The sequence below is a fragment of the Hakea prostrata genome, chromosome 10 (genome assembly GCF_041222555.1).
Source record: "Hakea prostrata isolate BN-2017 chromosome 10, UWA_Hpros_2, whole genome shotgun sequence".
Taxonomy (NCBI): Eukaryota; Viridiplantae; Streptophyta; class Magnoliopsida; order Proteales; family Proteaceae; genus Hakea; species Hakea prostrata.
Genome location: NC_142609.1, coordinates 4,195,189 through 4,221,899, shown reverse-complemented (window position 1 = coordinate 4,221,899; position 26,711 = coordinate 4,195,189). Strand labels below are relative to the sequence as shown.

Below are 26,711 nucleotides of genomic sequence, written 5' to 3'. Positions count from 1 at the left end.
TTTAAAGAAGAGAAAGGTAAGGGAATTAGTGGCAAATACAAATAATTATATTTTAATTCACGTCAAGGTTGGTGAACCATGTACTAGCTCAATTAGATTCTTCTACACTTATAGGATATAATTAATATATCTTATTAATTAATCAATTGAGAACTTTTATATTTAAATTGGAATGAATCTTCCATTATACACGGAGTGTTGATACTTGTCATACATGTAAATATGCATAATCCAAACTCATGGAAAGTGAAGTAAAAACAAAAGGTAAATTCGTCAAACCATAATTTCATCGAGTCAGGGAGTGAAAAGCGGCAAAACAATTGGGACCTCAACCAACAAGGCCTTCTTGGCTAGGATATCCAAAAGCTTAAGTTAATAGGTTAAGAAATTCAATTCAAATGTGAAAATATTCCAAATAGATCGAATGCTACTATAATCTAGGTTGTCAAACCAAACCAATCTGATAACATCAAACCATTTGAAACTGAACCATGAACCCTTATTGGATTACATTGATTACTCATTCAATTTCTCCCTAAAAGTCTATGAAATCGAAGCAAAACTGGTTCAAATCGATGAATTGACATCCATACCATAAACCATTATGACCTAACTATCCAAAGTTCGAATCACCTACCCATCAGGGGAGAACAATGTATTATTTACGGGTTTTTTTATCATATAAACCCTATTTATGTGGTCGGGAAAATGTCTCCCCCTAATGAGAAGGTGATCCAGACTCAACTATCGATGACTGTTTCGATGTTGAAACTAAACCGTGGGCCAACCACCAGCTGGTTTGTCATGGTACAGGAGAGATTAAACCAGAAAGGCAAAAGCACAAAGAATGAAGGCAGGTTGTATAGAATTTGTTCAAACGTAGGGGCCCAAATGCAAATATGAACAATATAATATTAATTATTAATGAAATAAGGTGGATACGCTACTAATTAGTAATTAAAAAACCATAATCTTAATTAACATATATATAAATAGAACAAGAATGGTAGATATCTGAGAAAGTCGCAGCTCTCTGCTCCACTTATTCAAGAGTTTTCTCTTCTGTTCTCTTCTTTCGCTCTGTAAAAGCTGTCTCTTTCGTGTTCTCTCCTTCTCTCGTTCTTGATTTTGATTTCGCTCGTCGGTTCAGATGCTTCAGTTATTTTTCGCGGTGGCCTTCTCGGCGGTGCCTTTGACGCTGTACGTTCCGCCGGTAAGAAGCTTGAATCTTTTCGTGGAGACAATCGAGAGTTTTCTCCGAGAAAGTACTGATTATACAGTTAGGGTTCTTCCGCGTTTCCAGCTAGCGTTTAACAGAATCGCCGCTGTTCTTCGTTTAAGGAGGTAGATTGTTGGATTCCGATCTTCACTGCCGATGTTCTTGCATCTTCTTCGTTTTTTTATTTATTTAAATTTTTGTAATTTGTAGAGCAGATTTGGGGGAAAGTTTTTAGCCCTAATATGATGTTATTGTTTCTTCTTATTCTTCGTGTTCATGTTCTTGTCGAATTTGAGTTGTAGCTTTTTGTAAATGAAGGCTGATCATTCCAATTAAAATAATACAGTGATTGCAGTTTCATTTTGGACGAATTTACTAAGTGAAAACCTAGCCATGGATGGGATTATTTTTTCAAAAAAAGAAAATATTTTAGTTTTCATCTCTTTTCTGTCTCAGATTAGGGCTTTTTTTTGTTCTTCCTCTTTTGTTTCCTCTGTTTGATGAATCTGAGTTTATGTTTTGAAGATCTGGGTTCACTCATTCTCTTTGATTTCATCGCTTTTGGTTTGTGGTTCTTGTCTGTACATACATGAATTCCGTATTGTTTCCAACTGGGGATTCAATTTTCCACCTTTCTCTGCTACACGGTTTCAGAGTTTCAGACGTGTTGGGAGGTGTGAATGGTTGGAGTATGAAGTGGGAAATGATTTACTTTTCTAATCTTACTTTTCTCATTTTTTATTGGTTTGAAATTATAGGGTAGACTTTGTTGTCTTGTGATTGGGGAAGAATTAATATTGTCTAAATAGGGATTAAGGACCTATTAAGCAATAATAGTTTTGTTAAATAAAGTCAAGCTTAATATTCAAATGGGAATTAAATAAGGCGAAGCTTGTCTTTTTAGAAAGGGCAATCTATAATCTAGATGTCATTATGAAGGTAGGTTGATTGATGAAATCTTTACCAAAAAATGTTCTTGAAATCTCTAATCATGTTGGGAAAAGAACGGATTAGAGATATCTGAGTACGTAATGGTGACAATCATGGATAATACAGCTCTTTAACATGTGATCCGCTTATGCTGTCTTTTTTTACTTTTGTGAAAATAAAGTTGTAAATTTTTATTTTGTTTATAAAATACATTGATTTGGGCCTCTAAAAGTGGATTAGTGAGAATTATATTTTACCTAAACAAACATAGCCAAATTGCTCCAGCATCCCAAAATAACGACACGTCACTTTATCTTTGAAAAATTAAAGGTACCTGAAAGTTAAACTTTCATAACGAACTAATCGTCATTCTCTTAAATTCTAGTTACCAAGAAAAAGTTTATTTTTTAAATTTCAATTTTTTTTTAATTATATGGGATTATTGGAAAAATATTTGGTTGTACACAACTATGCTAAATAACTAGCAGGGGTGTCAACGTTGCAGTTTGGGACTGAGCCCATGAGCAAAATGATGGTTTCGGAATGGTTTCAATTTGGTGCGGTTTGGGTTCGAGCTAACTAATGGTTTGGGTTAACGGTTTAGATTTGTGTTGCCTAACAGTTTATGGTGTATAAGAAAAAGAACAAAAAAAAAAAAAACAATTGAGCATCATACAACAAAAGCAAAAATTATATGGAAAGTAAAGTTGCTATTGGTCAATTTCCATTAAAAAAAAACCCACCCATTTTATAGAAATCAAGAACCTTGATGATAAATAGTAAAATGACTATTTGATCTTTGAATTCATGCTTAATTTTCTTAATTGTCTATTCCAACTGCCTAATGATAATTTAATGATTCAAATATTATTTAATGTAAAATTATAAAATGGGTTATAACAGGTTGTGGTTAGGTTTCGGGTTGGTGCGGGCTTCACAACCCTCAGCTTAATTGCGGCCCATTAAGGTTCGGTTTGGTTCGACTATAACAGACGGTGTGGTTCGGTTTAACGGTTCCGACTATAAATTGACACCTCTAAAACTAGCTAAGAAAATAAAAAATTATAAGGTAATTTTGGATTTTTAAATTTGAAATCAAGTTTTAAATCTCAACTTATTATTTAGTACATAAATTGCATTGATGTAAGACAGAAGATTTTTTTTCAGAATTATTTAAGCACACTTACAAAAGAAAGAGATTAGAGTGAGAAAAATTGTGAAGAATTGTTGAAGAATAAATGTATCTGAGAAGGATTTTGAAAAGGATGAATAAGATCTTTTTACCCCGTCTCCCCTCATTGTTATATATAAGGGTATAAATGATCTTTGTAATTATACTACTAACCATTATAGTGGAAGTGGAGCATTGCACTGCTAATCATTATAGTGGAACTAGAGCAGTGCATTTTTCAGAGATAAAGTGAGGGTTTAATACCTCTGTTTTGGGTGGCAAACAATTTGCTTTAAAGGCTTTTAGTAGCTTATGGTTTTTCTTTTTCCCTTTTATTTTTTCTTTTTGTAGGTAATAGAGTGTGAACTACAAGATAAGACTTATAATGGTTTACCCCTTCCATTTAACCCTTGGAGTTTCCCTTAGCTACAGTACAGATGTCAATTGTGTACTGATACAGTTTTATGGTACCAAACTGCACCATTTTCACAGTATATCATTGTTTTGAAATTTAGTACGATATGTACTGTAACCGTTTTTTGGAATTTAAGTACGATTTGGTTTTGGTTTTAGATAGCATACCGTTGGTATGTACCGAATACCATATCGAAACCGTACCGTATACCGATTTACCATATTGATGGTATGCTGCCTATAACCAAAATCCAACTGTACTGTATACCGAATTACCGTACCGATGGTATGCTAGCTAAAACCATAACCGCACCGTACTGTACACCGAATTACCGTACCGAATTTGACACCCTTATATCTATGTTGGGTTGGGCCCAATTTAAGGCCCAGTCCATATTGATATTACTCTTGGGTCGGGCCCAATTTAAGGTTCAATCCATCTTGACATTATTCTTTGGTTGGGCCTAATTGTTAAGAAAAAAAAAACAAAGGACTTCAAATGAAGAAAGCTTAAATTGAAAATATATTGTATGAAGAATATAAGTATATTGTTCTTCTTCTTCATATATTGTAGATCTGAACAGTTACAAGATTAACTAAAAAGTCATATTACAAAACCAATACCATAAGCACTATTAGGTTGTAAGTGAAGAAGATTAGAAGAATGAGTTTTTTTTATATCAAAATCATACCATACTATATACTGAACCATTTTTCTCGTACCGATTTTATACTGAAATGTTTTTAAAAATACAATTTTCATATAGTACCGGATACAATACGGTTTTTGTATGAGAGTTTGAAATTTGGTACGACACCGTACAAATTGACACCCTCGCCAATTTTCAAAGATGGAAAATCTTTGAGGTTATGGAAGAGGGATTTTTATTTGTAGTGGCTGTTACTGGCTGCTGCCAACGGTGTTGATCGTGCCACGTTATCAAAATGTAATCGAACGGTTGAGAACCAAATGGCTGGTTTTAATTGTAAATGTAATGTTTTTACTTTTACATTTTAAGTGTTTAAAGGTTACTAATTTACAAAATCATGTGTATCTAAACAAGAATCTAACTGCACTAAAAGAAAATACAGTGCTTTAAATATAAATAAAGATTTTTTTTTTAAATTTTACCAGAGCCCACTTACACTTTTCAAATTTACATAGAAAACCCATATGTTCCATGAGGTTTTCTTCCTTCGAATTCCGAGGCCTCCCTCTCTCTCTCTCTCTTTCTCCCAACTCAATATTTTCATAGGTTTTCTCCCTTTGCCTTCTCTTGTCTTATTCTCAGTGATCGGCACCACCTCATCAGACCGTCATGAATAACAGCAAAGGTACTCCCTTCGCTGCATTACCATAGACAAACTACAAAGGAACCGATACCTCTTTTATCGGTCAAATAGAAGAATCGGAACATCAAAGTATCCTAAAAATAGAAATAAAACAATTCTAGGGTTTCAAATTTCGTCGATTTCTTCTTCTCCCCCTCGCTTATTTTTCTTTTCCTTTCTTAGAGAACCACCCACTCTTTGTAAACACCATTTCCTGTGAGTTTCCGCTGTTGTGTGAACTATTTAGGAGAAGGATCAGGATATACCGTTAGCAGACCCGCAGATAATGAAGCAGGGTAGGTTTGGTTTTTTTTTTTTTTTTTTTTTTTAAATTTGAAAAGTTTAGGTGATATTTGGAAAATAAAAAAATTGTATTTATACTTATACCCCACGTTTTCTTTCAAAACCGTTTGATTTGTTTTTACCCACAGCACTTGCACATAATGGCTCGTGGTGTTGGCAGCCTAGTTATCACAATAAAAATTCGGGATAATGAAAGGACTCACAAATGTCGTTTCTCACTCTTGTTTCTTGCATTTTAATCATATTTTTTGCTTTGATTTTCAACGTTTACGAGTACATCTTGCTTCGTTATTGCCGACTAATACATTGTTTGTGTTGATCAAGCAGGATTTTATACAAATCCGTGAGTTTTCAAACTTTCAGTTGTGTTCGCATACAGCGGACATGTATCGATTAGGATCATTAGTTTAGATGATGTTTTAGGTCAAAATAAAACCCTCAGTGTGTTTATTGGCCTCAAGTCAGACTACACAAGAAAATTCAGACTAAAATGACCCCAAATACCATTTGAAACTGAGAGTCGATTTTTCATCGACAGCCCACCAAATGCCACTCTATATCGCGATATGTCAATGGTGTTGCCAGCCACCGACACCGCGACACACACGGTAGTTTTTTGAACCTTGATGGTACCTAGGTGCAGAATCTCGCACTAAGATTTCATTGCTTTTGGAAACCAATGAATCAGCAAAATCTAGAGATTTTCAGGTATGCCTGGTCAAAATCGCTACTGTTCAAACTTCAAAGTTCAAACAAAAGAAAGAGATACCTGGCCACAATATCGAGATTTCTGTGAAGTTTTTGTGATTTTCCAGCGACGTTTGGTAAAGTTCGTTTTGAGCCTAGATTCGTATTGCCATATAATGAAATGGCCCTTTTTTTTCTTCCTTTTGTATTATTACCTTCATACCCCTTAAATTACAAAGTCAAGAGAAACCCTTTTCACTGAACGGTGACAAGGTAGACCCTTTGAATATAACCATTTTGACTTAACCAAAAGAAATCAATAATACATTCATGAATTCATTAACAATATATTATATATTATGTCTATATATTTGGTATATTAACTGCGAAAAAAAATCAATAGTAGATTCATGAACATGAACTCACTGAGAGTATTAATGATGCCAATATAAACCATTTTGACTTACTGCAAAATATTAATTTATTTGAAAATAAAATAAAATAAAATAAAAGTCAAAACATAAATTACAAAATAAAATAAAATAAAATAAGGGTTAATACAGAATTGCTCTAGTGTAAGACCAACACTTCTTAGTGAAGAGGTTGTGAAGTTAACTCTCGCCGATGGCACATATTATGTAATACCTCTATTCTTAATATATAAAATCGTCTATTACAAAACAATAAATTAAAATACATGGAAAGAGTTGCAGACTCTCGCGTCAACATTCTCTAGAAATCTAAGACTACTCGTTGGAGGGGGCAGACTTGAACGTTGCACATTAAATGTGCAGCATTTGCTGCCAATGGTCGAGACTAAAATCTCAACTGAAATTTCGATTTACATCGTCTGTCTTGCAGATGGTTAAAGGTGAGATGAACGGTCGAGATCAAGACCTCCGTAAAGATTTTAACCTCGATAATTGGCAGCACAGTGCTGTGCATTAAATGTGCAACACTAAAGTTGAACCCCCCGTTGGGAGAACTTACCAAAATCAATGTTCTCACATTGCATACAAAAATTTTTTTTTTTTTTTTTTTTTTTTTGAAGAATTTGAAAAAAGAAAAGCCACACAACCGCTAAGGAGCGCTAGAGTTGCTGTTTCAGAGCAAGAGGATTCATATGAGTGTTACACGAAAGTCAATATCTTATAAAATACACTGGACTCTAGTGAACTAATACTGGTAACGATTTGTTTGAGCAGGGAAAACAAAAAATAATAACTAAATAACTTTGAAAATTTTAAAATGATAAACTTCCATAAATTAAGGGACATGATTTAAAGGGCTAGATGACCTTTTAGGAGTTCAAATAGTCTGCTTCTGGCCGCTGGATGCCCTGTGGTACCCACTTTGATTGCTCGATACCACAGACAGGACATCCAACGGCCGAACGCATGAACACCTTGACCAAGGATCTGCATTACCCTTTCTAATCTCTCTTATTTTAAGGAAGTAGAGATCAATTTTCATTTCAACAATCATAAAAAAATTGTTCTTAGAGACATGAGTTCAAAACTCACCTCCTCCTCCCTTTTCACTGATTAAGAAAATCGCGTAAGACATGTTTGCATATATGTCTCTACCAACCCATCAACAACGTGCTACTGTGTCAACTTGGTAGACGTGTGTGAGAGAGCGCAGGAGCTTAGAGCATGGGATAAAGGTGAGCTCTCTCAAGATTCAGGCTGTGATTGGCAGCAAACATGTGAGTTTAAACTCGTGAAAATGAAAATTATTTTGAGGTGGTCTCCTTAGATTCCCTAACACCACCTTTGTCTATATTCAAATCACATTCCCTCTCACAAAATTTCACGGATTCAAATTCTCTCTCTCTCCATTTGAGGAATCCTAAGAGTAGCCACAGAGATAATGGTAGACATGCTGAGAACTATCTTAGAGAGAATTTTTTGGTTCTTAGATTGAATCTTAAAATATAAGTTTACAAAGTAGTAAGAGATCACCAACGGTCTCATGGGCTTGAAAATTTTCTACTAACGTGACAACATTTAAGCCAAATCACACCATTCACAGTCTCACTCACTACAAATCCCACAACCTCACTCCCATCCATTGCACTCTCAAGTCTCAATTCACTCTTCCTGCTAACAGTCTTCCATCTTTGCTTTCTGGACTAACACCAAGCATGGATCCTTACAGGAAAGTTTCATCAAAACCATGGAAGAAAGGGCCTACACGAGGGAAGGGTGGTCCTCAGAATGCAACATGCGAGTATCGTGGAGTTAGACAAAGAACTTGGGGCAAATGGGTGGCAGAAATCAGAGAACCCAAGAAGAGAACAAGGCTCTGGTTGGGTTCTTTTGCCACTGCTGAAGAAGCTGCCATGGCCTATGATGAAGCTGCAAGGAAATTGTATGGACCTGATGCTTACCTCAATCTACCACACCTCCAACCATATTCCACTCCTCCGACCAAATCCCAGAAGTTCAAATGGTTTCCATCCAAGAACTTCATTTCCATGTTTCCTTCATACAGGATGCTGAATTTGAGTGCCCAACCCAGTGTTCGTGACATTCATCAAAGAATCCAAGACTTCAAGAAAAATTCGGCTCAGAATCAATCTTCACCATCATACTCATCTTCATCATGCTCGTCTCCCTTTGATTTGAAATCTGCATTTCAGATCACTGATGATAACATCCACATGGAAGATTCAATAATCAACAAAGAAGACACGATTTCGGTTGAGAAGTCGCAGGAGGAACATGAACAAAAGCCTCAGATAGACCTCAACGAATTTCTTCAGCAGTTAGGTGTCCTCAAAGTAGATAATGCATCCGATAACAGCAAAACCACAACCACCAGAAGCTTTCCAGTGGTGGAACCTTCGACTCCAAATGATTACGGGCTACCAGCTCTAGATGAGCACACTTTCAACTGGGACAGCTTGGTTGATATTCATGGACTAGAGTATCATCAGGGACTAGAATCCAGTGGTTTTCATGATGATGCTGCGCATGAAGACTGCCTCCAGATGAATAATGAGTTAGCAGACTTTCAACTGGGACATTCTGGTTCATTGCATGGACTACAGTATCACCAGGAAATAGCATCCAATGGCCTTCAGGAGGGTGATGAGCATGAAGGGATGACACTCCATACTATTTGGGACTACTGAAAAGGGAGGACCTTCTAATTTTGGCAGTGTAGGGGTTTTCTTCTTGATACTAGGATCTAGATTTAGTGAAGTGAACTCCAATAGAATGAAAGTAAAATAGTTAAATTCAGTAGATCTCAGATTATTAGTTGGTCAAAAGTTACACAGCTAGATCTATGTCATTGGCCTTATTTAGTCTTGAGAATGTGTAGGGATCTATAGAAGAAACTCTGTTTGAGGAAACCAAGAGTTTATCTGCACAAGCTTGACATAATATGATGGTTAACTTTGGGGTCCATGCTCCTATATGTCATCTCTATGTCTCAACTATCTTATACAGGTCTACTCATGTTAATAGGTAAGGTTCCTTTTGCCAACAAGGTCCAACTAAAGTTCCATCTTTTTCCTTTATCAGTTTCCTGCTTCCATTGGAGTAATGAAGCTAAAACTGAAGCATCTTGAAATGCCCAACCATTGAACCTCCTCTGAGGTTGGAGTAAGTTTTTGGTTGAGCAATGCTAACCATTTGATCAAAATTATAGGAAGGAAAGTGAGACAAACACCAAAAGAAGTCGGTGTATATGTAAAATGCTAAAACTGAGCAGCAAGGGATGAAAATAAAAAAATCACATAGCCACATTACCACATGTCCACCTTACAAAGGTTCTGCAAGGAAATAGTGAAGGTTGACACAGGACACAGAACTAGGACTTGAGGAAGAGAACGCCCTAAAATTTAACATCTCCACCAAGCTAGTATAGATTCAACTAATCAAGTGTTCTACTATGGACAAACTCACCAAGTTCACCCTGGTTAAAGTAATCAACCACTTCCATTATGAAGGTACTAGAGTAGAACAACACCATGCACCAAACCAATCAATCAGTTAAGAAGAACATGGTCATACTTGATCCACCAGTCTAATTTCATTCACCAAAATATTCATCATGCTCATTTAAGCATTCAGCTGTTTCAGCTCTAGCATCATAGACCAGTCATATTACTTTTTTGTGTATCAGATGTAAAGAGCCACATTTATTTGCATAGATGCATTCAGATATCCACCTAAATTTTCATTTCAAAATGAAAGACGCAACATCATAATATACTATTTTCTTTTTGAACTATATAGATTCAAATAAGAGATGTCTAAATGCTGACCCATAAAAATTTATAAGCAGAGGATATTAAAGAAAAAAAGGGGAGGAGAAATTAAGGAGAGATAATTGAGAATAGTGACAAGGGTGACCGTAAAGGAAAAAAAATAGTTAAAAGTTTAAAAAGGGAATGCATTTAACCTAAACCTCTCTATGAAGACAGGGCTAGGCTGCATACATTAGGACCCTTCCTCAAAACTCACAATGGAGTGAATGGCAGGATATGAAGTAATAGTTGTAATATGAGAGATATTATAGAATATCATATAGGCATTTAGTACTTCGTGGATTAAAATACCTCTTTATAATTTAAAGGTTTTGCCCTCGAAAGATTTTCCGAAGTATGAAAACAACTCTGGACTTTGTTTCTCTTTAAATCATAATAAACAGGTATACAACTAATGAACCACACAAGGCCATTACCGAACCTGAGCAACAAACAAGGTAGTTCCAAAATCAAGTGAAACCTGTGTGGAAGATCTACTTCAATGGGCCATAGCAACTAGCAACCTCACCCTTGTCACAGTCATAGAGTCAGCTGGTTCATTTTTTATTTTTAAACCATGCCACCTGAAAAAGATCAAATGATGTAATAATATTATGCATGCAGAACTTAGGTATAAAAGATCAGAGCTGCCAAAATACAGAATCAAGGAACCCAAAGAAATATCTATGACCATACGTTTTAATTACACCAAACTATAACCTATGCTTATAAAAAGAAAAGTCGACTTGCTTTTTGATGACCTCTTTAGCATTGAAACAATTTTGAATTTTCAGATACTGGAGTACAGAATCATCGCAGTAACATGTCACAAGGGTTGAATTGTTGATTCCGTGTAGTCTCTTGAAAAGAATTACAAGGATGGCTTTCAATAGAGCTGAATGATGGAACAAAACCCATGTGCTGACCTCACATAGTGGGGACAAGGCTCAGTTGAATTGACTATCTATTTTCTTAGAAAGAGAAAAGAAAAGACATAGAATGACACTCTGTATGAAGCACAGATTTAAGTGAGATAGTACTCCCCAAGTGATTTATGAAGAAATGAAAGAAATAAGAATAAATTTGAAAAAGAATGTATAGAAGAAAGGTCAATATGGTTGAAGATCTGAAACTAGTAAAACAAACTCAATGCAATGTTCCTGTACAAGTGGCAATTTCTTCCACTTCCAAATCTCTAGATTCAAGATCAGATGGAGGTATGAAGTCCTTAAATAGTAGTGTAAACCATATAGGAAATTAAAATAACTATAGGGTAAAACAGTCCATGAGATGCAAAAATATCAAAGGGAGAATCTGCTCCACACTGAACATAATGCCAGATTTTGCACTATGACCAATCCAACCATTGATCCAATAACTGACAACCACCAACCCCAATTATCATAGTATGACATATCCTTCTGATGTTCCATTAATCCACTCTCACTCAAATACTGTACTGTGCATGCATAATAAAAATTTCAATTATAGCATAACTAAGGAATTGACCCAAAAAAAAAAAAAAAAACACAAATTTTTTGAAGCTTTCTCAAATTTAGAGCAATATTTAAGTAGACTCCCTGGGATACCATGAACATTGAAATTGAAGAATCTTGTTCCCCATGACATCAAATTATACATTGTCCAAGGGAGAAGCAAGTAGGTAGGTTCCCTCTCAAGTAAAAGGAGAGAATAGAATTATAGTGACTGTCAATCAATTTATATCTAAGTAAACTTAGATTAAACAACACGTCCAAGGGAGCAAGTTCTTAAATCAGCTTGTTCAGTTTTATAATGAACAACATCATGTGCTCGAAATTTATTTTTTTCCTTTAAGTAAATAAGTATGACTAACTTTTCTTCTTTTTGATTGAAACTTTTAATCACACTCATGATTAGGAACTAAACCAAAGTGACAGGATTTATTGTAAGCCTAAAGCATTTTGATACCAAACACAAAATATCTTCTCAGCCATACAAACATGCCAAAGTACTCAATTTTTGAAATTCAATTACTAAATACAAAATTCTTAGAAGCTGATCCTGAGTTCATGAACCCATCATATGATTCGTGAAACAACACAGAAAAATGTTAAAATCCAATCATGAATTAGAGAAATTAATGAAACTATCTCAAAGGTAGTATACTGGTACAACAATAAAACGAAACGGATAAAAACATCTGCTGGACGGGAAGAGCATTCCTTCATAAGATTAGAACTCCGTGAGCATTCCCTTCTGATTTCAATGTGCAAGAAACCCCAAATCAATTAAGTTTTAGACAGAGAAACGATCTCCCAACATGACGCTGAAGAATTTGTACAGAATAATCAGAGAAAAGAAAAGCAAATCTCCGAATTCGAAATGAACACAGGAGATTGCTTAAAGAGAAAAACTTGAACACGGAGGGAACAGAGAGATATATACCTTTTATGCCTAGCACTCTGAGCCCATTATATCGATTCCCCTCGACGTGAGAGTCCCAGAATCCTCCCGACTCATGTGGGAGAAAGCGCTTCCATGACCAACTTGAAGTTGAAGTCCTCCACTGAAATGGTAGAGGGCATACTCTGTTCTAATTTCTTAGAGGAGTTGATGGCTAGCTTCCCTATCGCCAGGGGTACACTTCAGTCTGTGACGAACTCTGCTTCTCAACAGCAGCAAAGGGTTTTGGGTGGACGTTTGTTTGTTTGTTTGTTTTTTTTGGGTCAAAAGTTCAACATTTCAACGATAAACTTGAAAAAACCAGACAAGCATACTAGATATGATATACATATCCACCACCACCACCGCCTGCAGGGATACACCACAAAGGCGGACACTGATGCAGACAAGAACACGCCACAAGGGCTTATATACCACTCGTTTGTTTTTGATGTTGTTGTGTGTGTGTGTTTTTTTTTTATTTATTTGTTTATTTATTTAAAGAGCAAATTGCAGACATCCCAAAATGAAGCCTTAAAGTATTGACACCCCCATTTTATATTTAAGAAGTATAGAGACCTCAAAATTAAATTTTTATTGGATATATTTGTCAAATTTGAATACAGTTAAATTACTATTTATTTTTAAAAATATCCATATAATAAACTGTGTCTGAAAGATTTTCAGTGATAAATTGGATAAATATATCTAATGAAAATCTAATTATTGGGTCTCTGTTTTTTAAACATAAAGTAAGGGTGTCATTGCTTTAAGACCTCCATTTTGAGGGGTGCAAGTGCAATTTGCTCTTCTTTAAACCCTAGTTGTTAGCCATTAGATTTTGCAACGCCATGTGTCAACCATTCAAAGCTTGCGCGGAGGATATTCATGTAGACACGAACAAAAATCCACTACCCTCATCCTTTTCTTGTTAGGGTAGAGGTCTATGATCCCCCTACACTTCCAAGTCCGGATCATCTGAATGGACCCTCGACGGCTTTACAACCACATACTCAGTGGGGCCCACAAGTGAAAAACAACAAAACATTTGAAAAAAAAAATCTCACCACCTTCACCTATGGACCCCACCACAATGTGTGGTTGTAAAGCCGTTAGAGTGCACCCTGACGAGGAGATTATCCGGACTCTACATATTAAGAGGGGATTCACCTCTAAATTTAGACAAGAAAAACGAAAGGTGGATCTTCCAATGGCCTCCTTCCTAATGAGTGGTAAGAAAGTGTGAGAGGAACATGCATATCTATGCATCCGCATAGAAGATCTAGACTCATATTTGGCTCTTTTCCTTGAAGGAAATTTCACAATAAATATCTAATAAGTTAGAGGATTACTAGCAATGCCGTAATACGTTTTGTTTTTATTTAAATTCATGTAATCAATCTCATTTATTTACAAGGCGTCAAGTCTTTACCAATTGAATCACCTCTTGAGTTTTTGGAAAAAATATTTTTATAACTACAAGAAAAAATTATAATCGATGAGTGATTGACTTGTTAAATCTTTAAAAACATGAAAATTTTAGTTCTAATTCTAGCTAACCTTATCTCTATGAAATCTACCTCATGATCAATTCTAGATCCAAAGCTTTAATTAACTTACAGGTTTATTATTTCAAAATTTATTTGCATAAAACAAACACTGATAATAAAAGACTTCAATTCAAAAAGAATCTCTTGCCTAAACTTTTCCTTTTCTGGTAAATTTCTTGCCTAAACTTAATTAAGTATTATTGATAGGAGGATTTTGAGGTTGACAGCTCGGGATTCCTTCTCAAGAAGAATCCAGGAGGGTTGACAAGGATTCGTCCAATGGAGGGAGGAGTTTTATCTTATTGATGCTAAGAAATCTAGAGATTTGGAGAATACATATTTCAAGAGAATATAATATAATCTTGAAGGTGATTGCGAAGATACGTGAAGCTATATGGATTTATTTTATTACAAATTTTTAACATCCATTTGGCCATCACCAACCCATTACGTACTTTCATGTCTTCTCTACTCTAAAGAAACTTGTCTTTCATTAATTAGTCAACACTTCCTCAGAATAACCCAAAAGAAGAAGATAATTAGCTGAATGTGTTCTTCCCAAGACGGATATATATGAACAACTGAACCATCATCAATCTCATCTCTCCAGAGCTTTTAATGCAGCAGAGACAAGAAAAGATAAGAGAAGAGAAGAGTACTGTGAAGGAAATAAATGAAAGTTGTAGCTGAAAACCTAGACCTGATCTTGGTCCCTCCAGGGCTCTTGATCATGTTCACCTACCATCTCTACCTCCTCTACAGAGTCCTAAAACATCCTGCAACAACAGCCATCGGCTATGAAAATCACAACTGGATGGCTTGGGTGGAGAGAATGATGCAGGTTGGTGAGACTAATTATCATTACTCTCCTTTCTTCTTTCTTTCCAATCCAGATCCTCTCTGTCCAAGGAGAGCGTCCACCCATCTGCCCATCAGCCCAAGCTTCTGGATGGGCAGAGAGGATATTTATTGCTTTCTTTCTCTATTCATTATCTAATTTGCAGGTTATCTTTTCTTTTTTCCTTCTGGGCAGAATTTGAAGGGTGATTTGAGTTATGTAAGCCTAGCACTGACAGTGCTATCAAACAGCACATCTAGTGCAATATACTTGGCTACTATGTGCCTCACAATGTGCTCTTTCATAGGAGTATGGGTGGGAAGTTCCGCCAGCAGCGCCGTCAATATCGTGTTTATAATCGGAGACAAAACCACAGCTAACATTGCCTTGAAGGATGTAAGCATGCTCTTAGCTTTCATGTTGGCCTTTGGGTCATTCGTTCAATCAGTGAGATACTTTTTTCAGGCGAACTCCTTAATAAGCATGTCAAATAAGGATGTTCCAGTGAGCTATGTGCAGAGATTGGTGTTAAGAGGGAATACTTTCTGGCAGGTTGGGCTGAGGTTACTCTACCTTGCTTTGGCTTTGTTGGCTTGGAGTTTTGGGCCAATACCCATGTTTGCTTCTTGTGTAATTATGGTGATTCTACTCTTTTTCTTGGACTCCAATAAGCAACCATTGCATCTCTTCCTGCCACTGGCTGAGCTGCATCAGGTGTAGGTGGTGGATGAGCTGGGTGCTTTGTTTAAGAACATGACAGAGCACCGTGGCAGATGGTGGATTATACTGTTGGGGCAACATAACAACTTCTCTTGTTGTCATTTTGTGTTCTTCTGAGCCATTTTTAGAGTTGTCTTTCTAATCTTGTATTGAAAAATAAGTTTTTTTATTACTTTTTAATATAATTATATCAAAGACAGCCTCATCAGAAAATATTCAACGGAAACAAAATTCACATTTAAAATCATGATTCTTATTCTCTTATTTGATGAAGTAAAAACAATAAACAATGCCGGCCCACTAATATTCACTGTATCCATCTTAAGGGAAGGGGACCAAGTGCTGATATTTCATTCAGGAAAGAGGGCCAGATGCCTGCAAAAACATTTTTTTTCAAGAATCTTAAAAAAGCCAAGGGTCTGACCCTGGGATAGCTCCTCTGCCCTTCCTTTCCTTCACAATAAAAGAGGGGAAAATTGAAAAACTGAAAATCACGCATAAGCACGTTAAATAGACTCCTATAAAAGAGCGAGAGACAAGATGACTCGAAAAAAGAATGTAAAGAAATGTTTTATGTCCACAAATATGACACTTGGCATATGAAGGTAAATAGTGATAATTCGTTTTCAACATTGTTGGAAAGTATTTGGATTTGCAATCAGCCACTTGGGGAAACAGGTCATGAGGGGATCAATCCAAGCTGACCGTGGGAGTATAGGTCCCTATACAAAAATATGGGACCCATGTACAATGTATGGCTAGGATCTGTCTCCCACCCCAAGGTAGCAAATTAGTCAAAAGTCTCCAAATGACAAACAAATTACACACTTTCAGGCCTTAGTCTACTTCAACGCAAGTTAGCTATGATTAGTACTTAAGACTAGTTCTAAAGTCAACAATTCCTTAAAATAACCCAAATAACCAAAAGAAGATTAGTAAGAAGAGCAATGGATCTTACTCTTCAACTGAATCATCATCAATTGCGTTTCTTTGGAATTCTTAATGCAGCAGATCCAACCAAGAGTCAAGTATTGAGAAGGTGATCAATGGCAGTTCTGGAAGAAAACCAAGACTTGATTTTGGTTCCTGCAGGTCTCTTGATCATGTTATTCTACCATTTCTACCTCTTCTTCCGAGTTCTAAGATATCCTGCAACAACAGCCATCGGCTATGAGAACCACAATTGGATGGGTTGGGTAGAGAGAATGATGCAGGTTAGCTAATTAATATTACTCTCCTCTCTTCTCTCATTGTCCATTCACTAAACATAATCCATTAATTGTAATATAATTTGCAGGGTGATATGAGTTATGTCAACTTAGCACTAACAGTGCTATCAAGCAGCACATCTAGTGCAAACGACTTGGCTTCTATGTGCCTTACACTGAGCTCTTTCATGGGAGTATGGGTGGGCAATTCCTCCAGCGATACTCAAAATTTCCTGTCTATATTGGGAAAGAAAAATATGGTTAGATTTTCCATAAAAAATGTAAGCATGCTTATAACTTTCATGCTTGCCTTTGGGGCATTCATTCAAGCAGTGAGGCATTTTGTTCAGGCAAACTCCTTGATAAGCATGCCTAATAAAGATGTGCCTGTGAGTTATGTGCAGAGGTTGGTAATAAGGGGGAATTATTTCTGGCATGTTGGGCTGAGGATGCTCTATTTTGCCATGGTTCTGTTCTTTTGGAGTTTTGGACCAATGCCTATGTTTGCTTCTAGTGTGATTCTTGTCATTCTTCTCTTTATTGTTGACTCCAATAGGGAACCACTGCATCTGTTTCGGCCTCTGGTTAAAGGCCTAGCATAGAGGGTGGATGAGCTAGCTAGGTGGTTGTGTAGTAAGGGCGGCGCGCGGCATAATAGAGCACCACGGAAGATGGTGGACTCAACCATTGGGGCAACAGAACTTCTCTGGTAGTTATTTTATTGTTATTTTGATTGTTAATTAACTCCATCTGTAGATATTAGAATTCGATTCTTTAAGTTGTCAATTGCAAGAATTTGAATCCAACTTTTGATGGCCTAAATCTTGTGAAAGACTACAAGAAAAAGCATTTTTGGCAACACTTCTTTGCAACAGTTACAACCCCCCCCCCGGCGCAAAAACAAACAAACAATATTAATAACCAAAATTGTATTTGCCGATAGTTATCAAAGAAATGTGGCCTTTGTACTTATTTTTGGAGCAATGCGCATTTTCGGTGATGGTTTTTCGAAAGCATCGGGGAAATTGAATATTCGGTGATGGTTTTCAAAAAGCGCATGTGAAAGTGAGTGTGGAATGAGATTACTATTGATTTTTTGCTAAGCTTTTGAAAAAGCATAGCAATGTGCATTTTCGGCAACCATGTTTCAAAAGTGTCAGGGAAAATTTGTATTCAAAGACGATTTTTCACAAAAGTGTGGGGAAAGTGTATGGGGAATTGGCCTTCGTATGGATTTTTTGCGACACTTTAAAAAAAGCGTCTTGGAATGTGCTTTTTTAGCAGTATATTCGGCAAAAGTTCTATGCCGCTACAGTTTTTCAAAAGTGTCGGGAAAAAACGTTTTAGCTAAAGTGCCTCCAATTGCAGCAATTTTGGAGAGATCAAACTGTTGACATGAGCTAAAATAAGAATAACTCACTATCACGGAGTTGTATCGTACTCTGTTGATTTGTTTCAAGATCATATTTAATGTGAGAAGGCAAGCCATAAGACATGAGTTGGAATAATAGTAATCTTCTTCCTCCATGAGAGAAGGAAGCTATGTAGGACTTTAATACATTCAGAGCCGTTCATCTTGTGTAAGGTCCCACATCAATTGGAGGATATTGTTAGTGAAGATTCAGTTGTTCCTAGAACCGATGTGTCAAAGGAAGAATAACATCAACAAAAGTTGCCCCCTCAAAGCTTTCCCTCTCCAATACCTGCCAATACTCCTGAGGTAAGCTCACATATCCCCTTTGATTTAAATGCAAATAAGACTAGTGTTTATAAATTACCTGACAGGCATAATAGAGGCAAGCCTCCTAATAGATATCCACCAGATGTGGAGGAACGAAGGTTAGCATATTCAATCTCTAATTACGTTTCCACATAAAGATTTTCAAGCACACTAAAGGCATTCGTGTCAAGTGTCTCTGCAAATCAAATTCCTAAGGGAGTACAAGAGACATTGAAGGATCCTAAGTGGATTCAAGCAATGCAAGAAGAGATGGAGGCATTACAAATCAACAAAACATGGAAATTAGTAGAACTGCCAAAGGGGAAGCAAGCTGTAGGATGCAAATGGGTCTTCAAAATCAAATACAAAGTTGATGATGAGTACATTGAAAGGTATAAGACACAATTAGTGGCTAAAGGGTACACCCAGACATATGGAGTGAACTACCTGGAAACTTTCTCACTAGTTGCCAAATTAAACACGGTGAGGGTTTTAATGTCATTTGCGGTCAACTTAAATGGCCTTTTACATCAATTTGATGTGAAAAATGCATTTCTTCATGGTGACTTAGAAGAAGAAATTCACATGAAGGTTCCACCTGGGTATGGATGCAAAGACCACCTGAATGTGGTATGTAGACTTGATCGTTCGTTTTATGGTCTGAAGTAGTCACCACGAGCTTGGTTTGGGAGATTTAGTTCTGCAATGAAAAAGTATGGTTACACTCAAAACAATTCTAACCACACTTTGTTTCTTAGACAAAGGGGGAGAAAAACAACTACTTTAATAATATAAATTGATGATATGATCATCACGGGGATGATCTCAAAGAAATTTCAAATCTAGAGGGCAGGTTAGCAAAGGAATTTGAGATGAAGAATCTTGGAAGACTAAAATATTTTCTTGAAATTGAAGTGGATAGATCAAAGAGAGGTATTTTCTTATCGCAGTGGAAGTATGTTCTCGACCTACTTGCTGAAGTTGGGATTTTGGACTACAAGCCAGTAGATACTCTTATGGTTCAAAACCATAAGCTTGGTGAGTACCCAGATCAGGTGTCAGTAAATAAAGATAAGTATCAATAGTTGGTAGGACGTTTAATCTACTTGTCACACACATGTCTTGACATTTCTTATGTTGTGAGTGTAGTAATCCAATTTATGCATGCTCCCAGTGAGGAACACATGAATGTCGTGGTCTGAATTCTGAGATATTTGAAATCAGCTCTAGGAAGAGCCTTATTTTTGCAAAAAATGATCATCTTGAAGTAGAAGGGTACACTGATACAAACTGGTGGGTGCCATCTCAGATAGAAGGTCTACTGCAGGATATTTTACATTTGTTGGAGGAAACTTGGTTACCTGGAGAAGCAAGAAACAAAATGTTGTGGCTTTGTCTAGTGTAGAGGCTGAATTTCGAGGGTTAGCCAAAGGCGTGTGCGAACTATTATGGCTTTGAAGATTGATGGTAGAGCTCGATCAGTTTTTCACCTCATTTTGAGATGAAATTGTTTTGTGATAACAAAGCTGCAATTGATATATCACAAAATCTAGTTTAGCACAATCGAACAAAGCATGTTGAAGTGGATAGGCTTCATCAAGGAGAAATCTGAATCTAAGGTAATCACATTTCCTTTCATCAAATCTAAAGACCAAGTGGTAGTCATAGTTACCAAAGTTGTATCAAGTAAAGCATTCTAGACTCTCTATGCAAGCTGGGTATCGAAGACATCGTCTCACCCACTTAAGGGGGAGTGTTGGCCAAGTGAGTTGGTAAGTAAAGTTGAGGTAAATAAGGAGGAATTGTAGAATTGTTAGTTAGGTTGGAGTCGTGGGTTGTTGAGTCCTATTCTTTCTAACATTCTTGTCAGATTTAAATTATGTTTTAGGTAGATTCTTCTTACTATAAATTCAGATCTTGTAATCATGAACATATACAAAAAGCAATAAAGTCTTCTTCCTTGGTTATAGCTTAACAAAAGAAACCTACCTAAATCAGATAATCCGCCATAGTGCTCATCAAATTGGTTTGGATTTTGGGACTCTAGGTGGTGGATGTGGTTTTGGAATCTATAACTTCTAGGAGTGGTTTCTAATAGTGGAGGCAGAGGACTTTGGATGTAGTGGGTGGAGCAATAAGTTTTGTAAGAAGCTGAATTTGGATTTCCTCCACCTGAGATTGTTGTTTTGTCGGTTCCCTGGAAAGACAATATTCAAAACATAGAAATAATGATCTCAACTTACTTCGTGAACTAAGTTCCATTCAGATTGTTGAGCTTGTCAAGTGTCCAGAAGGATCTAAGTACTTAAAAGGGGTCCTAACCAATCCTAGTCTTTTGGTTGCTAAACATATATGCACAACAATACCGTGCTCTGACATTGTTGATGTCATGAACAATGAGTATGGAAAACATATGTTGCAGAAACTCGTGGAAAATGGCGACTCACATGATATGGAAACATGGGTGATTATGAAATCATGAAACTAGCCAACCAGCCAGATTCATTTTTTTGTAGGGTAAGGATTGAACCATGTTTTATTTTATTTTCTTACTATTAATTTTACTTCGTCGTCTTCTTTTGATTGATAAATTTATGTGGTTTATGTAGCTCACCCTGTGTTCAGAAGCTCATCAAAATGGCTCGGAGGTCAAACTTTTTGATAAGTAATGTTATGACCGCTCTAGCTCCTAGAATGCTTGTGTTGATGAAGCATAAGTTTTCTCTTATGCTTGTTTTCTTACTGCAATTACATGTTTCAGCATAATGATTTTTTACATCTTGAACTTGCTACATTACAGTATTCTTTATTATAATATTGTCTCTAGGGGAAATGACAATAATTGCCCTTTCTATATTCTTCTCTACCTTTATAATTTTTTAAATGGTATCACAAAAAGAATCTTTTACCTCAATTTATTAGATTTTTGAAGGAAAATATTGAAGTTGACAGCTTGAGATTCCTTGTCGATCAAGAAGACCAGACCAATCAACTAGAGGAGCGACAAGGATTCTTCCAATAAGGAGAGGTAAAAAAAAAATAATGGTGATATCATGTTAAGAGAATCCAGTTACGTGAGGGTACGTGATTTATTTTACTACTAATTTCAAACATCACTTCTTTTATTTTATAGCTCAAGCAACCATGACCAACCCATTACGTATGTTCAAGCATTGAATTTTCTCTACTCTAACGCAAAGTGGCTCATGATTAGGACTTGAAAAAGAATTTTCATTAAAATAACCCAGAAAAAGATAAGCTACAACTAATGAATTCAAACTTGCAACTGGGATTTATAGATGAACAGCTGAACCATCACCAATCTCATCTCTCCAGAATTCCTAATGCAGCAGAGATAACAGAGAGAAGACAAGAGTTCTCTTCAAGGTAATTCATGGCGCTTCAAGCTCAAGACCTGGACCTGATCTTGGTCCCTGCAGGGCTCTTTATTATATTCGGCTACCATCTCTACCTCCTCTACCGAATTCTAAAGTATCCTATAACAACAGCCATCGGCTATGAGAACCGAAATTGGATGGCTTGGGTGGAAAGAATGATGCAGGTTAAGTTATTTACTTCTGCCCATCTCCTTTCTTCTTTCTTTTCCTTTCTCCTTTCTTTGTGTGATAGTTCCTATGATTCGATCCTAACATATGATTCATATCTGATTTGCAGGGTGATTTGACTTATGTAAGCCTAGCTCTAACAGTGTTAACAAATAGTATATCTACTGCAACCTACTTGGCTTCTTTCTGCCTTTCACTGTGCTCTTTCATAGGAATATGGGTTGGAAGTTCCTCCACAAGCGATGTCAATGTTGTGTTTATAATCGGAAACACAACTACTGCTACCATTGCCCTGAAAAATGTAAGCACGCTCTTAGCTTTCATGATCGCCTTTGGGGCTTTCGTTCAATCTACGAGGTACTTACTTCAGGCGAACTCCTTAATAAGCATGCCAAATAAGGATGTGCCGGTGGACTATGTGCAGAGATTGGTGTTAAGGGGGAATAATTTCTGGCAGGCTGGGTTGAGGTTTCTCTACGTAGCTTTGGCCTTGTTGGCTTGGACTTTTGGGCCAATACCCATGCTTGCTACTTCTGTGATTATGGTCGTGTCTCTTTATTTCCTGGACAAGAGCAAGGAACCCCTGCATCTGTTTCTGGCTGCAGATTATCCGGTGAAGAAGAAGAAGGTGGTGGAGATGGTTTAGGGCATAGCAAAGAACTTCTCTGATTCTCATGCTACTGTTATTGGGATTTTCTTTTTCTTCATGTTATTGTTCATGTTATTGTCATTTTCCAGAAATGACTTTTTTTAGTTAGTTGCTGTTGGGAATTGCGATTAATTAATCGCAATTAGCTACTGCGACTTCAGAAACGATAATAAAATAATTCAAGAAACTATTATCAATACTAGCACAGGTTTTTTTTTTTATTATTATTATTATTATGTTCATTCGGGCCATCTTATGTGCCCCTTGATTACATCCTCAGAGAGAGTTTTGTCGTCCACAAGAGTCGAACCCATGACCTCTCCACTGGGAGACTGAAGTTCAACTAGGCTAGCGTATAGTTGGGTGCAAATCCTCTTCACCCAACTGCTTGTCCTCCCATCCTTCCACCCTAATAGATGGGCCTGGTGTACCCGACCCATTGTGAGAGTGGGAGGATGGGTGGAGAGGATCTAGACTCCTAATCTGCATCTTGACTACTCCTTTGTGGATAGCTATTATATATCATACTATCATACTACTACATAAAAGTAAAATTTTAATTCAGCGATGATATATTTTTTCAACGGACCAAAATACCCCTCTCACAATAGAACAAATATTTTTGTTATTGAACCTATCGTTTCAAACTAAAACACGAAAATAAGAATAAGCATGAAAGAGCCTCCACCCGAAATGTCCCATCCCTCGACCCTAAAAACCTCACGGAAAAACTGTTTGCTAAAAGGGAAACCTTGACAGAAAAAGATGAAAGGGATTGCAGTTGTAGGATTTATTGCGATATAATTAATGCCGCCGAAGGGATGCGAATCCAAGACCTCCCCGTAGGAGGTTGGGCCTTTAACCGGTTTACTAACCCACCATTGGCCAACTCCTGTTGTTAGTTATTTAATGAGGTAAGTTTAGATAGCCTTGATCCTTCTTCAATTTGGATCAACAGTCGAGATTCGTAACTGTGATAAATTTGTGACGAACTCGTCATGTAAGAGGGAATTGCGTATAGACTATAAACCCGATTGATCGCGAACTTAAAACTACCTCCGAATCCAGGGATCACTGCTTCGTGTTAGAAACTTTGAAACAAAACAATCTCGTCTCGCCAATGGAGGAGTAGTAAGATGGTTAGAAACCTGCTTCTCAATGGAGATGTCATGGGTTCAACTCCTACCGGCGGCATATGTAATATCCCATCCCCATATATAAAAACCACCTTTGAACCAAAGAAAAAACAATCTCGTCTCCATCTGAATCCCAAATCAAAGCTATTGGCAGGTTCTCTTTCTGCTTGATCGAATTGTTTGGTGAGAGTAGAATCTTTTTAATTTATTTTTCTCCAGCTCACCTGTAGACAACGATTCTATCGTCGCCTGATTTATAAGGTCCAGTTCAGAGATGTGAATGGAATGGATGACCCATTAACTGTGGTTGTAGTAGGAAGGAAGACCATCAGCAGAGGACAACATATTATAGAGCTGACATGCGAATCTTGGTTGATCGATGTTGATGAACTTTCTGAAAAGATTTGAATACGTGTTTTCTGTCCAATCTTCATCATCTTTCTTCCGTTCTAACTACCATTCCCTCTCTTACAACTCTCTTTTGAACTCTTGTTCTTCTCTTACAGACCTCAAGAGAATTCACGCTCGTATTCTAGCAGATGGGTACTTCGAAAACAAACTTATTGTCACAAAACTTATTACCCTGGCTTCCAGTTTGGGACCTTCCATGGCTTATGCTCGTAAACTGTTCGATGGAGTGTCTGAGAGAGACGTTTTCATGTGGAATACCCTGATCAGGGGTTATACTGATTTGGGTCCATGTGAGGAAGCTTTGTTTGTTTATAAAGATATGCATTCATCTGGGTTCTTGCCTGATCACTACACTTTCCCCTTTGTGATTCGATCTTGTGCTGTTCTCTCTGCTCTCAAGGATGGAAAAGAAGTGCACTGCAATATTATAAAAAATGGTTTTGATCTGGATGTGTTTGTTCAGAGCTCCTTGGTTACTATGTACTCTCAAAGCGGGGAGACCCTGAATGCGGAGTTGATTTTTGACAAAATGGCTGAGAGGAATATAGTTTCTTGGACTGCCATGATTGCAGGTTATGTACAAAATGGTTTTTATAACGAAGGCCTGTCTGTTTTCAGGAGAATGGTTGCTTCAGGGATTCAATCCAATGCAGTTACCCTTGTGAGTATTCTTCCTGCTTGTGCAGGGTCTGAAAGCTTGAATTTAGGAAAATTGATTCACGCTTATGGGATTAAATTAGGTGTGGATTCTGATATTTCATTGGTGAATTCTTTGATTGCCTTATATGGTAAGTGTAGAAATGTCAAAATAGCTCGGTCATTGTTTGATCAGATGGAGACCCGGAACTTGGTATCATGGAATGCCATGATAGCTGCATACGAACAAAGTGATGCTGGTGCGGATGCGATTAAGCTCTTCAGGAGGATGCAAAAGGAGAAATTGGAATTTGATTACATCACATTGGTCAGTGTGATTTCCGCATGTGCTAGTTTGGGAGCATTGAACAGAGGAAGATGGGTACATGAACTTGTTTCTAGAAAAGGACTTGAAACTAATGCTTCAATAGCAAATGCACTTATAGATATGTATGCCAAATGCGGAAGCATAGATTTAGCCAAACAAGTTTTCGAGAAATTGCCACACAGAAGTGTTGTATCTTGGACTGCCATGATTGGGGCTTGTGCAACTCATGGGCATGGACCATATGCATTGGAGCACTTCCAAAAAATGCAAGAGGAAGGGGTAAAACCCAATGCATTCACTTTCACTGCTGTATTGACTGCTTGTAAGCATTCTGGTCTTGTCGAAGAAGGGAGAATGTATTTTGAAACCATGATCAGAGACTACTCTCTAGTGCCTGGTATAGAGCATTGCGCATGTATTGTTGATCTTCTTGGACGAGCTGGTCGGCTAATGGAGGCTTATGAATTCATCAAGATAATGCCAGTGGAACCAGATGTTGGTGTTTGGGGGGCCTTGCTTGGTGCTTGCAGAATCCATTGGAATCTTGAGCTAGCTGAGCGTGTTGCTGTGCGTCTGTTCCAATTAGACCCTCAGACTATTACATACTATGTACTTATGGCAAACATCTATGCAGAAGCTGGCAGATGGGATGATGTAGCAAGGATGAGATCGTTGATGAAAGAAAGAGAGTTGAAGAAGATACCTGGTTGCAGTTTTGTAGAGATAAATAGGAGGTTTCATACATTTCTATCAGGACCAAAATCACCTACTTCTTGAGAAGGTTTATGAGCGTAACAATCTACAAGAAGTTTCGACGGAAAATACATTTGTTGTTGTCATCAACTAATCAATAGAGGTCTAGAATTCTTTGTTGAGCTTGAATAACTTTCACTGCTCTCATGGCAGAAATTTGAGTTCTTTTCTATAAATCACTTGCATTCTGCAATGGTGTAAACACCAGAATTTCAGATGAAATCCACCAAGAAAAAAAGAAAGAATATAAGATGAAATGAATAAGACACCAAGACAGATTGTAGTACTCTTGGGTCAGAAGAAAGAACCAGCAACTTGAAACATGGATTAATGCAGATGACTTCTTTTTCATAATTCTTTTCCACCTTTCACTGTATGGAATTTGGAAGGAAAAACCATCCTTGTAGACCAGATGGTTAGCATAAGAAACTTCTAACATTATGTCCCCTTCTCTT

General features: G+C 37.0%; 1 protein-coding gene and 2 pseudogenes across 1 annotated transcript; all 3 read left to right on the top strand.

Annotated features, from left to right (window-relative positions):
* Positions 1-8,147: 8,147 nt before the first annotated feature.
* LOC149001587 (dehydration-responsive element-binding protein 2F pseudogene) lies at positions 8,148-9,506 on the top strand (annotated as a pseudogene).
* A 12,584-nt stretch (positions 9,507-22,090) lies between these two features.
* Positions 22,091-23,202, top strand: LOC149001586 (uncharacterized). The gene is made up of 2 exons (XM_089137840.1): positions 22,091-22,339; positions 22,453-23,202. Exons 1-2 carry the CDS (start codon positions 22,172-22,174, stop codon positions 22,987-22,989), a joined length of 705 nt encoding a protein of 234 aa, XP_088993966.1. The 5' UTR covers positions 22,091-22,171; the 3' UTR covers positions 22,990-23,202.
* Positions 23,203-24,507: 1,305 nt separating this feature from the next.
* Positions 24,508-26,280, top strand: LOC149001585 (pentatricopeptide repeat-containing protein At3g12770 pseudogene; annotated as a pseudogene).
* Positions 26,281-26,711: the final 431 nt, after the last annotated feature.